This window comes from Poecilia mexicana, unplaced genomic scaffold, assembly GCF_051168715.1.
Source record: "Poecilia mexicana isolate PSO_F unplaced genomic scaffold, ASM5116871v1 scaffold_11, whole genome shotgun sequence".
In the NCBI taxonomy this organism is placed as follows: Eukaryota; Metazoa; Chordata; class Actinopteri; order Cyprinodontiformes; family Poeciliidae; genus Poecilia; species Poecilia mexicana.
In genome coordinates, this window is record NW_028263380.1 from 18,589,161 (window position 1) to 18,606,633 (window position 17,473).

Sequence of the window (17,473 nt, forward strand, 5' to 3'; positions counted from 1 at the left end):
CCTGTCTCAGGAAAGGCGCACATACTGTGAGTCATATAGGGCAAGTCCTGCCTGGTGTTTACTCTGCTTCTACACCGAGCTGTGAAGTCGCTGGTTTGTGGAGGAGCAACAGGCGGCTGGATCCCAGAGAAAGTCGGATATTTAACTCCTCTGTCCAGGCTCAATTAATGAAAAAGAAAGGGGGCGTGTGGTCCGGTTCTACATGGAGCTGCTTCGGTTTTCCGTTTTCTGCTGCGGAGCGGTCCTGTTCGGTGTTGTGCTTCTGCCGGTGGAGACGAGTGAGTTAAACTTATTAAAACTTTGTTCAAGGGGCGAGTTGACTCAGAGTTTCAACAAAGAACTTCCTTATTATTATTTTTTTTTAAAGAAAGGTTCAGTCCACTGTGCCTAATGCAGACTTTTATTACAACCGTGTAAATTAAGTCGGAGAAAATAAAGTAAACGCAAAGGTAGCGTAATTCGGACATTTATTGTCTGATCTCAAATCTGTCATCGACTTTTAAAAACTAATCAAATATTTGAGCTCCTTAAGATGTCTCATTTTGTGTGAAAAATGTCTTAATGCCTTACGAAGACGTGACTGACCGTATTTTACGAGACAAAGCTAGTTTTGAGGAGCACGTTTGGTTTGACAGTTTTATCGTTTCCGAAAGTTGCGGTCTTGACAGCCTCCGAATAATCAAAGTAAATACCAGAAATAATTGCGGCAATTGATATGTGTGACCTAAATAGATAAAAATCACGACAATGAAAGGTCGGTTGGTACCGTTTTTTTGAGTATTTAAATCCCTTAGCAGTGGCGTTCACAAAGGTGGGTTTGGGGAGCCTGTGCTGCAGTCCCCTTATGCACGCAGTGGACCTGCGGTGTGTCACCACAGCTGCTAGCGAATTGCTTGGTAGTTTAAACTCCCTCTGAAAACCACCATAACTGCCCTTTTTTAATAATTTAACCAGAAAATATACCTCAGAAGCCATCTTAGCACTACCCCAGGAACTAATATCTACAGTCTTCCTCTGGGGTGTAAACACCAGTCAATATGTCAAGTAGTAGTGTATCTGTGTATTTCAGCTTCCTAAGCTGTATTTCTTTCAAATATTTTAGATATTTTATGCAAAAAAGGGAAAAAAATAATATCTGCAAGTTGTGAAAGTTTCTGTGAATTCTCTGGAGTTATGTTCCACAGAAAAATCTACAAATGATCTGTGAAAAGGTGGGAGGTTTGTTTTATAGCTATGGCTAGTAGACAAGTTTAGATTAGTTGCAACTACAGTCCAGTATGAAATACTCACATTGTGATACTAATAAATTTCCACTATCATGACATTTATGCGAACTTTTAAAGTAGAAATGTATAAGTTATGCTGTAACATATTTTTTCCTAGCTAATAATATTATTATTAGTCATAATATTATCAATAGGGCTAACATGCCTTGTCTGTCCATTGTATTTGTATTGGGAAATATTTGCAAACAGTTGAATTGTCTTTATTGTAATCAGTGTAACAGTGCAGTAACCCTCTTTCATCCAGCTGATTGGCAGTGTGAAGCATCAAGTGTGGGAGTGTTTTGCTGTGTTGATATGCATCCTAAAGGCGGAAAACCCTCTGCTCACTCTCGCGCGTTTGCAAAATGTCTTTAGGCTATGGGACAGTTATGGCAAAAAGTTTTGGTATACTTTGATATGTCTGGCTGCAGCATCTATAAACTTATTTATGCTAATTTTATTGTCTTATTTTGGGTAACAATAATGAATGAACTCTCACCCACCTTAGACCTTGTTTTTAATTATCATTTATTTACATACTGATTGCAATATAGCTAATCAGCATTTGTGGTTGAGTCTGTTCCACTCATTTTCCGGGTCAGAAGCTGGGAATGTACTAGTTGTAGCATGACATTATTCTTTTTACGTTCATTAAAACATATTGAACAATAAAATCAACCATTTTCACTCCTTAAGTTTCTGTATGTTTTAGTATGTCAGAGTTTGGACCGCGGAGTTTTGTGCATCACTTTGTTTCTCTTTGAGCTATTTAAACATTTTAAATACCGTAATAAAGTTGGATTGGAATGGTTAAATTTTAAGAGGTACAGTGCCCCAATTGTTTCCCTAAATTAAAGAAAACGATGGTTAAAACTAGAGATTATACAGCTGCACAACTGGAAACAAAGCAGGGATTGGTGTGCTTCTTTAAACACTGAAAATTGTAATTTTTTTTTAATATATATATTTTTTTATTTTAAATGTACAACATCCACTGTGAGGTCCAGCATGTTGCCTTCAGTATCGATGTTATTGTTCCTCAATATAGCTGCACCAAAATAGATATTTTTTGCAGTCTTGAAAGGCTTACCTTCATAGCATCCTTAATAATAATGGGAACTTTTAGCAATGCATTTTTTGTTTGGATTTTCAAAAAGCAAAGGGTGTATTTTTTCAGTTCAAAATGTACTACAAGAAGAAAAACAGACCTGGATGCTTCCTCAGTCTCATCTAGTTTTGTAGAAAAATTAAAAAAAAAGCAAAAGCGAAAAAAAAGTTACATGAGGGAAAACAGAGTCTCTTTGTTTGGTTGAAAGATGAGCTGCAATCGTGTGTCGAATTTTTGAACTTTTGAACTTTCTAATTTCTAACTTAGATAAATTCACAGATGGGTCCTTAAAATGATCGTTTTCAATTGGGGGAAAAAAGGAGGTGTCCCACAAAGCCAAACTTTCATAAAAAAAAAAAAGACTTTGTATTTCTCAAATTAAACTGTTTGTATCTCAGTAAATCAGAAATATGCAAACTCCTTCAGCAAAAACGTTCATGCAGTGCTCAGAACACCTTTGTTGGTTTGTGAAATTTGTTGTTAGCTTTTATTACAAACAGTAGTTATCACTGAGAACATCCGTTATCCGGTTTTCCAACTTAACCCTGAGACGAGGTTCAGTTTGATGTGATTCCCAGATTGACACGTTCAGAGATCAGTAGAGCGCAGCATCAGAAGCCATGAGAGTTTGTTCCTGGTTCACTGCTCTTCACTTCATCACAGACAGTTTGATTGTGTTTACCTTGGAAATAACCAGAAGTTATTTTGAGCCCCTCTAAAGGAAGCCCAAGTACCACATTCTGAGAACAGCAACCCTACTGAAAAATAAACAGTATGTATAGTTTAAATTTGGCTAATCATGCTTTAAGTGTGTTTAAAGATTATTTCACTTCATAAATCTTTTGCTATCACAGTTTGACAAGCAGAAATACTTGTCAAACATCTGAACCTGACTTAAATGCTTCAAAATAAGTTGCTATCAGTTGCACACAGTATAATATTTTACTTATTTCTCCTACTAATCAGTAAATGAGTCCACATGTGCTTCAAAGTTCTGTGTAGTATTTTCTAAAGACCAGCTTCTGATTAGGTTGTATGTGCGTACATCAAAAATGGATTTCATCATCAGTTTTGGCAATTTGGACAAGATCTAAATCTGATTTTCCAAATACAAAAAAAAAAGATTTTACATATTTGTTAAAATTGTCACCATGTCGTGAAAGTATATTATGAGACAGATAATCTGTGAAATCATCCACCTCCTTCCAGTGCTGCTACTGCCATCTCTGTCAAAAACAACTAATCAGAGCCAGGAGGAGTGTCTTCGTGCTGTCAATCACACTCTTGTACATGCTGCTAAATGTGCTAATGGCGGAGAAACGGCATACTGTTACAAGAAAGACATTCATCTGTCAACAGTGACCATGCTAACTAGCCTGAGCGGTCAGAACGGGCTCCATGTTTGGTGGACCAGCTGTGAGCAGCACATACACAAGTTTGATTGACAGCTCTAAGACCTCCCTCCAGCTCTGACTGGTCATTTCTGATTAATTTATGTAGTTAACACTGGGAGAAGGCAGAGGAACTCATTTTATTTTCACAGATTATCAGTATTGTAATATACTGTCATGACATAGTTTCAGTTTTCACACATATGTAAAAAAAAAAAAACACACAAAAAAACAGATTTTTATAAAAGTTACATACTCCAGCTTGTTGTGCTGGCCACAGCCCTCTGCATGATAGGTCATCCACTACAGCGTGTGGCTTTAGGAGTCTGCTCCCAAGCTCACATTTGCTATATAATTTTCAAGACAAAGGTGAAATTCTCTTTACTCATCATGTCCCAAATTACCTAACGTCCTAACATGCCAAAGTTCACACTGCCTAACCGCGTGCTAGGTTCCTCAACTACACCTAAGTGTTACACCAAGTGAAATGTTTGTGGAGCCTTTCTACTCCTCCTCATCGTCCTGTCTGTCTTATCTTAACCAAGTCGCCCTGCTGCCAGGAAGTTTTACCTTCATCTCTCTCAGACTCAGTCCCAGCGGCACCAAGTAGCTCTGGCTGCTACTAATCTCCTTTCCCCCCCACTACTCTGCAATTATATGCAGCCCTGGGTGACAATTACCACCATTCATCCCTTCCACAGCCCGCCTCCTGGGTTAAAATGACATGCTCTTTGAGAGGAGCTACTCTAATGATATAATTACTTGAGCTCAGCCACCTTCCTACTACTCAGGAATGGGCTTTCATCCCCCCCTTCATTTTCGTTGCTGATGCACTTAAAAAAAAAACACTTCTCGAAGCCCACGGGGCAGAAATTTAAATTGCTAAGTCATTTAGTTTAGTCTGGAGTTCAAGTGATGCTTTTTGACTTTGGGAGTTTGTTCAGTAGAGATGAGCTCAGAAATATCTCTGCAATTTCCTGAGACAGGTTTTTTTTTTGTAAAACATGATGTCAGGATGCATTTCAGTGCAAACTTTCCTGCTCTTCCCTTTTTTTTTTCTTTTTTTTTTGCAGAAGCTGTGCTCTTTTACCGTAAGCCCACCCTGCAGCGTGGCTAAGCTGACACAGAGAGATTTTTGTACCACGTTTCAGGAGCATATTCTGAAATCGGCGTGAAGACATTCGGCTGCCAGAAAGCATGCTTTCGCTTGCACTTCCCAGCCTGAAAAACATCTGGTCATGTGATCAGCCATGTATGCTTTGCAACCTTCACATGGAGCTCTTAAAAACCTGCACGTAGATGGAAACAAACCTACTTATTCTCGGTATGGCTGCGCATCGAACTCATTGGTTCGTGAGCAGATAGTTTCCTGTACACAGAGTCAGGATATAGCTGAAGTACCGTGGTTGTGCGAATTTCCTTTAGCAGACAGAGCAGTCACATGCCGCAGACTTTTGCCTTTTAAATCGTCTGTCGATGCGTCTTACTTCCCACCACAGACTATAGGAAGTAATATAGCTTCTCTTCATGGCTTGTTTTCTCACTAATTGCCCTTTAACCTGTAACCTGGTAAACATTTCTTTTACATTTTGTAATGTTAAAACCCCAAATTTCGATGTGTCGTATTTTTGACCATATGAAATTAAATACAGTTGTGTGTAATTTGGAAAGAAAACAATGCCTTGTTTCATTTATTTTATTTTTTTATTTTATTTTTTCACAAATAGAGTGAAGTGTTGCAGTATTTATATTGTGGCCCCCTGAGTCAGTACTTCCTTTAGTCAGTACAGTAACATCAATGAGTCTATGCAGCTGTAGTTGCAGCTGCAAGTACAGCTGCATAGACTCATTGATGTTTGTTTCCGTCAGCTTTGCTCATCTACAGACTGACATTTTTTTTGCTTAATCTTGTTTGCAAAATTGCCCAATTTTCCAGCGTTACCATCACTTCTCAAAGAGCTCTGGCTCCTTTTTTTTTTTTTTTTAGCATTCTTCTCATATCAGAAGGTGATGGTGTAGTCCAATCTCAAGTACTTTTCAACAGATTTTCTTCCAGTGTTGCACCGTATTTAGCCTCATCCATGTTCAAATCAGCTCTGACAAGCTTCCTCATTTTTTCTACAGAAAACCACTCACTCAACTGCCACTAACTTGTTTCACAATGGCAGTGTTCACCTCCCTGATATGTGTTTGTGCTGGTTTAGTTTTTCTCTACTCATCAAATTTTGACTTCTTCAGAATCGGCTTTGTTGGTCATATTTGTGTGGCCAAACAATTCATTCGACTGTGGTTTCACCAATCAGTGTACAGACATTAAGTATAAATATATAAACTTACATATGAATTAAACATAGAAAATATTAATGGAAACACGTGTACAATGTGAATGTACAGCTAATGTTTGTATGTGTTAATAGTGCAAATATGTCTATTTTTGCACAGCTGACTGCTCAAGATGGTTTCTGTTTAATGTGTTCGTTAGAGAAACAGCCTGGGGGAAGAAACGGTTTCTGTGGCGGCTGGTTTTAGCAAATAATCCTCCGTAGTAGCACGAAGGTGAAGGTAAAAGTCTAAGCAGTTTGTGTCCAGGATGTGTGGGGTCTGCAGAAATATTAGCTTCCCTTTTCCTGACCCTCCACTTGTACTAGTCCAAGCTGGCGATACGATCAGCCGCAGTGATCTCCTATGGAGATGTGATTGCTCTTTGAAGTTTGGGCCCGTCCTGTTTTGTAGCTGAGCCAAACCACACAGTGATGGATGAAGCGGACACAAGTGTAAACGTTGGTTTCATCTCACCAGAGCAGCTCCTTCCACATGTTTGCTCATAACCCCTGAAGGCATGTTGCTTTCAAACCTAAGTTTAGAAAGCAGTATTTTATTTCCCTGCAACTTCACAAATATGCGTCTCTTCGTGTTGGTCTATCCTGTAATAGTCCAATAAAATACATTTAAATTCCTAGCTGTAATTTGACAAAATGTGACAAAGGGTATGAATATTTATGCAAGACGCCAAATCACATTCTAAAATAAGGGAAAGTCATTGAAGCACAATATATATATTGCTCATGACCTTCATTGGCACAGCAAACTGAAAATGTTAAATTAGAAGCATAATCTCATACTAAACAAATTGCTGCAGTTTGCTGATGGTGAGCTTTAGGGATTCTTTGACCTTTCCATCCAGCATCGTTTGTCACGAGGCTGGATATTCTGTTTTTGCTCTGACTGAAGTTATAGACAACTATAGTGTGTCATTGCAGGGGGGGGGGGCTCCGGAAGCCGTCTGGATGAAAAAAAAACAAAAAAAACATAAACACTGTATGCGCTGGGTTTTTACCTTAGAATGGCCAACTCTCTGTTATTCCTATGTCAATTTGATACAGTAGAGGCTTCCACACTTCCCATATTTATGTCCTCTGTCACTTTTATCAGCAGTTAAAACTGTTTAATCCGTTGTTAACATGTTGTAACCTGTTTGTCCGAGCCGCCTTTAAACGCAACATGAGCGCTACGACGCTCGCGCTGGGTTTCCACCTGTGAAGGAGACCTGCTGCTGCTGTGCGGAGCTACGTAGGTTTGTGTTAGAATCACGGCAGCAAACCAGCAAAACGCAAAGAACTTTTCACAGTTTTTCCCTCCAAACTAACCGACTGAGTTGAGTAAAGCTGTTGGATGCAGGTAATGTTAGCTAAAAGATGACTAGCTAATATCAATACGGAACCTTAAGCTTAACAAGTAGCCTGTAGGCTACCGATGTTGGTGTCTATTTTCAGCTACGTACATTCATTTTGCCGCCAAAAATGTCTCATTTCAACCAGACAGCCATTTGTAATGCATAGGAGGGGCGCAGAAAATGTTTGGAAACCACTGGGGGGGCGCAGAAGAAAAAGTTTGGGAACCACTGTTCCAAGACATGTTCTCTTGTCTTGTTCGTTTTGAAGCGAAATTGGACTTTAAAATTGAAGTCATGGTTAGCAGTCTTCAAAAGCCTGATCATTTTATAAAAAAGTAAAGTATACCAAAGTCTTGTCTTATATAAGTTGTCATTAACTGTGGCAGCAGTAATTAAAAAAACAAAACATTTAGTTTTTTCTGAAAGTACTCAAATTAAGGGCTTTTCTACATTTTTTTGTGAGATTACTCCAGTTTAGTAGAAGATGAAAATAATTCTAAGCTTTAAGAAAAATCTTTACCTGCGGTTGCAGTGATTATTAATTAATTAATTTTGTAGGGATGAGAGGTCTTTTGATGACCAAAAATCAGGCTATTTTAATGTTTTTGTCTTGGAAAAACATGCATATTTTCCCCTCCTTCCTCCAATCACTCACGATCACCAATTACATTCTTTTGTTGTTTTTAATAGTTCCTTGGCACAACACGTATTTAAATGGGGGAGCCGACTCATCGGAATGACAAATTAAAGGCTTCCCAGCCAGCAGATGGCTTTGCTATTCCTCTGTTTGTTGTACTTACCCGTCTGGCAGTTGTCTCAGGTCTTAGGTGATTATCAAGCCCGCAGGCGCTCATCACACAATCCAGTCTGTCTGACTGATCTGAACGTGCCTGCTGGCAAAGTCAAGTCCGGACAAGATCAACAAAAATCTTGAAAGAATGCGCCCGCCACCCTGCGATTAAATATTTTGGATTTTCTTCTCGCTCTCTTGAATGACACCACTTGAAGACGAATACCGTTTTTATTTTCATTGCTTTTTTTTGTTTGTTTGTTTTGTTTTTGCTTGTAAAACATGAATGCTGTCGTCATTTATTATTTGTGTGTCATCTGGTAACCAATCCAACTTTCTCCATCTTTTTTCCTTCCCTCTCATTTCAGATACCTCCGCGATCCCTGTAAGGCAGCTGTGCAGGTTTTGTGATTTGCGGGCCACCAACTGTCCCGGTAGGGGAGTCTGCAAGGTGGAATGTGACATTACCTCCATCTGCCCCGAATATAACGAAGTGTGTGTCAGCATCTGGTAAGCTCCGTTTTCATGATAACTCATCATTTGGGATCTGATTTTCATCTCGACTCAGTTTATCTGATGTTCTGATATTTGAATCCAAAGCATGTAAAGCTGACAAAAAGCAAAAACAGGAGAATCCTGTAAGGAGTCAAGATACTTTTCACAGCACAGTAAATGTCATACTTTTAAGGAATATGCAGGAGCTCTACAAAAGAGCGAGTTTGGAATAAAGTCAAGCTGGACAAATCTACATGTTGCCCGTCTAAATTCCTGCTGAGTAATTCTGGATTTGTGATTTCTGAAGGACAATTTAAAGAGGCGCTGCTATCCGTGCACCATTAGCTTTCTGCTAACCTCAGCTCATATCAAGACTGCTACATTGGCAATGTAGTGAGAAACACCAGCGTGGCCTTAAGCTTTTAGCACCAATACAAACCTGCTTCCTGCTGCTTTGCACACCCAGAGTCAGATGTGAGGTCATTGAATGGTCAGTATGCTTTCACATTCCAGCTTCTTCAGCAAATTGTCCTAAATCCTCTGGATAAAAGAGAAATTCAGAGGCTTCAGGGTGAAAATAAACACTTTTTTTGGGTATATAAAAACCAATTATTGCTTCTTAAGTTTGTTTCTTCTGAATCTGTGAAATATTAGCTTTTTGTGTGGATTATGGAAGACGTTAATGCCATTTCCAAGGCTGTCATTACCACACAATGAGACAAACGTCATTTTATGAGGGCAGGTGAAGATCGTTTCCTGCCCAGCTTTCAGTTTTCTCTTGCATAAAACCAACACAGCATTTCGAGAGAAAACCAAGATAATCAGAACAAGAACAGTGATGGTGTAGGAGTGTGTTTTTCTGCATCAAGACGAGGAAAACCTTTTCACAATTTACCATAAATAAACCATGAAAAGGGCCTCATCTTCCCTTTAAAAGTTGGAAAGAAGATGGGGGGGGTGAAATGCAAAAATAAAATAATTGAATCCTATACATTTTTAAAATCATATCTATATATGTTTTTCAATAAAATCTAATGTATTATTCAACAATTATTGTGAAAAATAAGATGAAATAATTTCCTGAAAGGCTATTTGACATGCTTATCTTTCATGATTGGCTGCCAGTCATCCACAAGCTACTACAGCAAACAGGAAATGAATAAGTGAGTTTCTGACACAAAGAAAAATATTGAAGGAACTGTCCAGCAGAAAAACCCCTAAGAGCTGCAGTGCATAAAGTAAATGTGTGACTGATATAAAATATTGCACATGTTCTTATAATTAAAAGAGGGGATTGTGGTGGAAAAGTTTGATCATCAGGTCATATATTATGTCAAAAACACCAGATTAATAAAGTCATTACTTTTTACATAATAAATTTTACTCCCCAGGATTCATGGCCAACTAAAATCAGAAGGTATGAGGCAACGTTTATGCTGAACCAAAGTAATAATTATTGAACAGTGAATAAAAGTGAGGAATAAACATTAAAAAGGTGATGTTTACATATTCTGAAGCACTGTCTCAGAGGGGCCATGTTTGGGGGCCGATGGCCTGTAAAAGTTTTGGACGCCCCGCTCCAGCAGAAAATTAGAGTTTTGTAGTGGCTTAGTCAACATCTGGACTTGCATGTAATTTAAAAACTGTGGGATAAATAGGCTCAAAAATCCTCCAGTGTGACAGAACTAGAACAATCCTGCAAAAAAAGAGTGGACCAAAAAATAAAAACTCTGTCCTTCCCTTTCTTGCCATCTCTGTTTTTCCTTATTATTTTCAAAATGAATTTTCCCTTTTAAGAAAAGACAAAGTGACAACAAGGTAAATTTAGCACAACATCTCAGCCCCTTTCCAGCAGGGACACAAGCTTTTTTTTTTTTTTTTTTTTTTTTTACACGATGTGAAGATGTTTGCGAAGGCATTCAGACTCTTTAAGGTCATAGGTCACAGGTAATCAATATGCTTTGCTGTCTCTGTTTTCTCTTTCCAAGGCGGAAGAAAGACGACAATGTTACATTTGAAACGGTTTGTCACGATCCAGCTCTTCCCCTGTACGGCCTGTACCTGGACGATTACAACAACACAAAGTGCATTATGAAAGAGAAAAAAGCCAAAGACTCAAAGTTTTTCATCTGTTCCTGTTCCAACGAGGAGGAGTGCAACGATCACATCATTTTCAACCTGAGTGAGTTGGACATTTTGTCTTCTGTTGTTTTGTATTTTTAATTTGCAGTTTGCATGTTTGAGATCCTGATGTTGTGTTTTTTTATTTTTTAGTTAGATCTCCATGGACACATTTTAAGAATGCTTATTTGTGCTTTCACTTTGCCCACAATATATCATGATTCGACTTCGTTTGGCAGCTGAAATAAAGACACTACTAGACGGGGCAACAATTTTCCGATTTAATATTCTCCAATTTTGGTGAACATGTCTAAATTTTAGTTTTGGTTTTCTGGTTTCAGCTGGCAGGAGTGTCACCTGGTGTGATCTTTCGTCGTCGTCGTCGTCGTAGAGATGGTTTTCTGCCTTCTGTTTTCAATGAACCAGGAATGTTCCACACAAAAAAAATCTCAATTTATTCTATTTTTCTTTTGTGGAACACTCCTTGTAAACCTTTAGTCAATTGTATGTAAAAAAAAAAAAAATCTCACTAGGTCATAAATTGCTAAAATATTTAGACCACCAATAAGGATGCCACATCCAAAGTCTTTCCAATCCTCCTCGTCCCGGTTCTGATGTCTGGCTTGAACAAGTTGTCTTCACCACGACAGGGTGAAGTAGCTGGAGCTCTTATGACGAGATTAAAACTAAACATTAAAATTGTTAGCTGTAAAGCCGAAGCAATTAGATGGAACAAGCTGGGAGCTGCAGATGTTATAACTTTAAATTAGTGTAATGAGTCAGTTGGCGTCTACCCTGCAGATTAATTACAGTAATCTGAAGAAGGGTTCGGTTTATAGGGTTACTTGTTTTAAAAGTTATAAAACACCCGTACGACTTGATCTACTTTGCTCTTCTGATTGTAAGTGAATCATCTTGTAATAACTCAATAATTACAGCAACAGGTAAACTGATATATTCGTCACTGTCGGCTCGTCGTGTAAAGTGTCACGCCAGAATGTCAGCATGTTCGTACTGTCGGGCTGCGTCTCTCTGCTTACAAACCGCTTCAGGACACACCTTTCCTTCTTGTCTCCGGTTAGCGCTGGAATCTCCTGTATTTTTACCGCAGTAACAGCGTAGCGGTGGATTTCTGAGACCTGGCTTGGAACAGCAGAGAGCACAAATTAGAAGCATCTGTGGAGTGCAAACCACGTCATGGAAATGCGTTTGCGTACTCTCGAGAATGTCTGAGCAGTCTCTGTAACGTTTCAGTGAGTAAAGATGGGTGTTGCTGCAATGAAGGCTGCTGTGATTAAATGCGAGTTAGTAAGTAATGATTCCAGTAAGTTTCAGTGAATCTGGCTTGTTATTTTTTAACCAGTGGTTAATTTTGTTAGGCATCCACAGAACACAGGATTCTTAAAACCTTTATCTCACCGTAGCCTTTGGGTAATGTTTGTTGTTCTCAAAGAAAAATACAAGTGGAATATTTATTTATTTATTTTATATATATTTTTGCATTTAATTTCAATTTAACTCCTTTTAGGTGCTTTTAGGTGACATCTACAGATAGTTTGATGGTGTATAAACAAGAAAAGTGGACAATTGAAGGACAAAAATGCTTATATTGTTGTTTGTCTGCCTCTTGTTTCAATGATGCACAAAAACAGAATGCCTCAAGAAAATAATATTTCAGCATCTATGCATGGGACACTTTAGCACACACTGTTTGATTATCAGATAAACCGAACTCTTGATTTTTATTGGACTTATATCCAACAGAATCAACACAACTTAAATTATCACAGCAATATGGCAATTTTACCGTTACTCCATCTCAATGTTATGAAGATGCTGTGCGTATCTTTAAATTTAAAATACCAGAAATTGACACAATCATAGATCATTGTAATTTCATCCCAAGATGGCCAGTTGATCCTTAGATATGGAAAAAGTAAATAGAAATAAAACAAAACTGTACAATATTGAAGCAGCAGAACGTTTGACTCCACACCACTGATCCCAACTCACAAGCACTATTTGGAATGGGAGTGCAACTAAAGCAAAATACTTGCTGTAAAAACATGACTTGACTTGAAGACAATTGACTTATAGCTCTGCTTTCTGATATGTATAGACACAAAACTGGTTCAGTATAGGAACCTTTTAATGGCTGAATGATTCATAAATCTCAGATAACTGGCTGAACATGTGAGGGGAAAAAACTGTCCTGTGAAAATTGGTGCTGGATTACAAATGAGAACCTTCAGAAGGCCAGGAGAAAATGAACATTGTTCTTCATCATTTGGAAAAAAAAATTTAAAAATACCGTATTTTCCGGACTATAAGCCGCACCCCCAAAGTAAAAAATAAATAAAACAGTAAACATACACATATAAGCCGCACCGAGCTATAACCCGCATGGTTCATAGCTTAGGAAAAAAAGTAACGGCTTATAGTCCGGAAAATACGGTATTACAAATGCAAGATTCTTGAAAATAAGATTCTGAACATCCAGTGAAAGTGTATTCTCCCGATGCAACACAAATAGCTACAAATGAGTTCAAGAGCTCATAAAACGTAATCCGTAACACAAGTTTGTCTGCGTCCTTGTTAAAGCCCTAAACAGTTGAAGAAGTTTAAACGTCAAGGGGGAAGTTCTCTCAGCAGACAGACTGCAGGCGGGTGGGCTTTTTTCATGAAACTCCAGAGCAAACATGCCACAACACATCCCTGTCAGACAGCTGATATTCTAAACAGTTGTTCCAGAGAAAGAGACAGACATGCTTCTTTTGTTTTTTTTGTAGATGTGGCATATTGGCTGACTGAACTGAATGTCTACGCTCATTATGTTCTGCGAGTTTGTCTTAAATAGCAGAGTAGGCGTGGCAAACTGTAACAGCTGCATAGAGGACGGGAAAGAGCGACATTGGAAGTTCAAAGTTAATTTATTAGAAAATGATGAGAAAATTATCGTGGAAAGGTCAGCCAAAAATCTGAACTTATTCAAACGTGGTTTAATGGGGGAACTGCATGTCATTTAAAACACAAATAAAAGTTAAATCTGGTTACAAGTTGTGTGGCAAACACACAACAAACAATGACCATCTTAATCTTGTCAGCAAATGATTGCTCTTGAATTGGACTACTTAGAAACAAAAACAAAAGGTTTTTTACCCCACTGTTAGCAAAAGGACATCACAACGAACTTTACAAAAGTATGCACAGAATAGAATGTAAATAAAACTAAACTATCCAGAACCACATTTTGTTTCTGCTTATATACAAACTAACGTTGGCACTGTAGAGCAGCAAGCTACTACGGGAAGTAAGAAAAGCTGTAGTTTAAAACTCCCTTGAAGGAGTTCTTCAGAAGTCACGAGACTGAAGTGAGAGAAGCAGAAACGAAAATAAATTTTTGCCTCAAAAGTCCTCGGAATTTCAAAGTTATGGACGTTTGTGACGTCAAACCTGTTTGTGTGGCTGAACATTGTGTGTTTTGTAGTTTTAAGGATTGATGTGCAATGTCAGCCGTTAAGAGCCACCGTGACGCTCCTACAGCAAACACCGAGTATTCTTATAATACAATGCCGTGAAAAGCTGCAAAATTAAAAAAGAAAACATTGCTCTCTATTGTACAATCATTAGATTTGACCACAGCCACACCTGGAAAGATTACCGCTGTCAAATGGCTGCTTTCTTGCAAACGTACTCACCCAGTTTTAAGCTTGTTTGGGGTTTTTGTGCATCATGATTGATGAACCCTTATTCCTCTAAATACAACATCCATCTTCTCCCCTATTCACCTTTTAACTAAGTCTGCATTGTGCCTTTTATAACATTTTATTGTCAGCATTTTCCATTGAATATTTTAGCATATTTCTACTAGAGAGGTCAGTTCCCTTCTTTTTTCATTTTGGAGATTTCATAACTTCAGCTGTTTTTAATCAGCCTCTGCCTCAAAGTTAAAGTTAACTAACAGATCACTGTGGAATGAATTAACTACACCAAATGTCAATTTTAAAGGTCAGATTACCAACCCATAAACCATTCCTTTTTGTAGTGAAGGCTTTTTAAATTAGCAAGCGTAAACAACTTTTAATTGAAGGTAAAATAAGAATTTTATGGCACCGATTTGATCTTATGTAACATTATGTAACATTAGCACGCAGGCCTGCTAACGTCGTAGACAACAACTTGAGGGTTTTTCTCAAATGTCTGCGTCAGGAGGCACAGTGACAACTTGTTGTGAAAAAAAACCTTCTCACTCTACGAAAGTCAAAACAAACTGTCTGTCTGGGGCCCTGCAGAGGATTTCAGACATGCGGTTTCCTGTTTAGAAAAAAGGAGAAAAAAAATTATAGAGCGCTCGAGGGCTTGGTCTGGGGAGTCAGAGAGATGAGTTTTACATTAATATTACTACCTTGTTCAAGACTGACTCCAGGCCCTTTGTCTCACAGTGTCCTCCATAAAAATGTATTCTTATTGCAACAAGTGGAATATGTTAAGATATGTATTTTATTTTTATTTTTTTTTGCACTTTATGTTTGCAGCAGTAAAATGTGACGTCCAAAACATGAAGATCTCTTAATGTAAAGTATCAAAAGCCAGTTTGAACCTGATCAAACTGGAAAGGGTTGCTACTCCTTACTTGTACTGATGTAAATGTGTAACTATAAATGCAGCAAATGGTGCCGTTTGCCAAAACAGTCGCAGGTTCCAGACACACCCTCTCCTCGCGTACAAAAATACAACAAATTCTATAAAGAGGCACAATATGCGGTCGGCTGGGTCGGGGTTTGGAGTTGTTTTTGGATCTGTGGTCCAGACGTTAATTTAAATGGACATTCCACAACCAAAGAGCAGTTCCTCCGCTGACCTAAGAGTACTGTCGTGCTCTTAGCTGGACAGATGAGCATACCGCAAGCGAATCTGAATTGGCAATTTGTAATCTGTGTAAAACGGATGATGATTGTGCTAATCAAAAGAAAAAAAGGGAAAAGCGGGGGTTGGTAAAGAGTCATGTTTTCATTACGATCCCCATCAGACGGAGTTGCAAAGATAAAAACCTTCTCTTGCACTAGTTAAATGTCCATCTTTTTCAAGCGTTTTAGAGAATATCCATCCCGATGTATTCTCTACTGATGAGGTCTAAATTAACCCACTTGGAGGATTATTCATGAAATGTTCCTGCAACCAAAGGACCATCAGCTGCATGATATATTAAGTCCATACAGAAAGAGCTCTTATGCATACATACAGTATGGGGGGGGGGAAATCTGCAAAGATCAAGGAGCCTGAGGGGACGACAAAAAGAACTGTGTCTCAAATTGGGACACAATTTGGATGATTAAAGCGACAAACATAAACATCTCCAAACGCTCCAAAATCCCAGTGTAAACAGTTTAGCCTCTTTCATTTTTCCTCTTCAATTATATTGTCAATCAAAACAGACATGTTTATAAAATACAACTTTTCTGCAGTAAAGGCAAAGTCTGTGGCCAGATTAGCAGAACTTCTCGGTAATAACTATTATTATGGTTTGAGAGTATGTGCACAATGCCCCAACTGCTGTTCTCCACTGTGTACCAATAGAAATCGTTACCTTGTATTTAAAGACGCATAACAACAAAGATCACAATATTTCACATTTGCATTCTACAACACAGTAACAGTAACTCTTTTTCTAGTGACAATTCCTTTAAGTTTGTGTTATGAAGTTATGACGCGCGTCAGATTACTCCCTGAACATCTTTAGTTTGACAAAGTGGAGATTAACTTTCCAAGCTGCAGCTAAAAATCAGCACTACCCACAAAAACTGTTAATGAACAGAAGAGGTCTGTGTCAGAAAAACTGTAATTTTACCTTAATTAACTGATAAAAACGCTCGTTTAGGAAAAGTGTCATTTACTATAATCAGTTAAAAGAAAGTGTAATTATTTGTAATTAATTAGCATAAAAATATTACATTAAATACATTTCCAAAGTTAATGAACCCAAGGACAGAACAGCAGTATGAATGAACAGTAGCACCAGCATTTTTCTGAAAATAAGAGCCAGAAAAGAACTTAAAAAAATGCAGTTTATGATAAATTTCAGGGAAGTTAGTTAGCTGAATTGCTGTTCGCACAAGAATTCATAGCTGTTTACACTCAAAAAACTTGTATGAAACCATTTAGTTGCCTTTATGTTGGACAGTATTGGTAGAAAACTATTTTGTCCTGCTTGTTATTCATGGCATATGGAGAGTACAGCAGGATATTCTCACAAGTAGCAGGAAAAGCCTGACATTGGGCTTGTCCCGAAGAAGATAGAAGTTTGAAATAGATTCAAAAGGAGACTAAAACAGTATTTGTCTAAAGGTGCGCACTGTTGCAACGTGGTTAACAAGCTTTTTCTGTTTTTACATTCGCCCTCCCTGATGATATTTTTGCTTTTCAGTTGATTTGTTAAGGATAGACACTGCACATATTTCACTGAAAGTGGAAAAAGGTTGAACAGGCTATGATCACTTTCTGGAATCTACAGATCAGCTGGTAACGCTTTATCTGGGTTGTGCATAAGACTGACATGACACTGTAATGAACATAACACTTGTCATGAAACATTTATAAAGGAATGACTCTTTATAAATGTTTACAGCTGTT

General features: G+C 38.1%; 1 protein-coding gene across 1 annotated transcript in view; it reads left to right on the plus strand.

Annotated features, from left to right (window-relative positions):
- The window catches only part of LOC106915864 (TGF-beta receptor type-2), a 31,845-nt gene continuing 14,372 nt past the window's right edge, over nt 1-17,473 (plus strand). Inside the window, exons 1-3 of the mRNA XM_014983797.2 lie at nt 1-278; nt 8,596-8,737; nt 10,711-10,904. Coding sequence (XP_014839283.2) covers nt 203-278; nt 8,596-8,737; nt 10,711-10,904 — 412 coding nt within the window. The 5' untranslated portion in view covers nt 1-202. The remainder of the gene's footprint in view (nt 279-8,595; nt 8,738-10,710; nt 10,905-17,473) is intronic.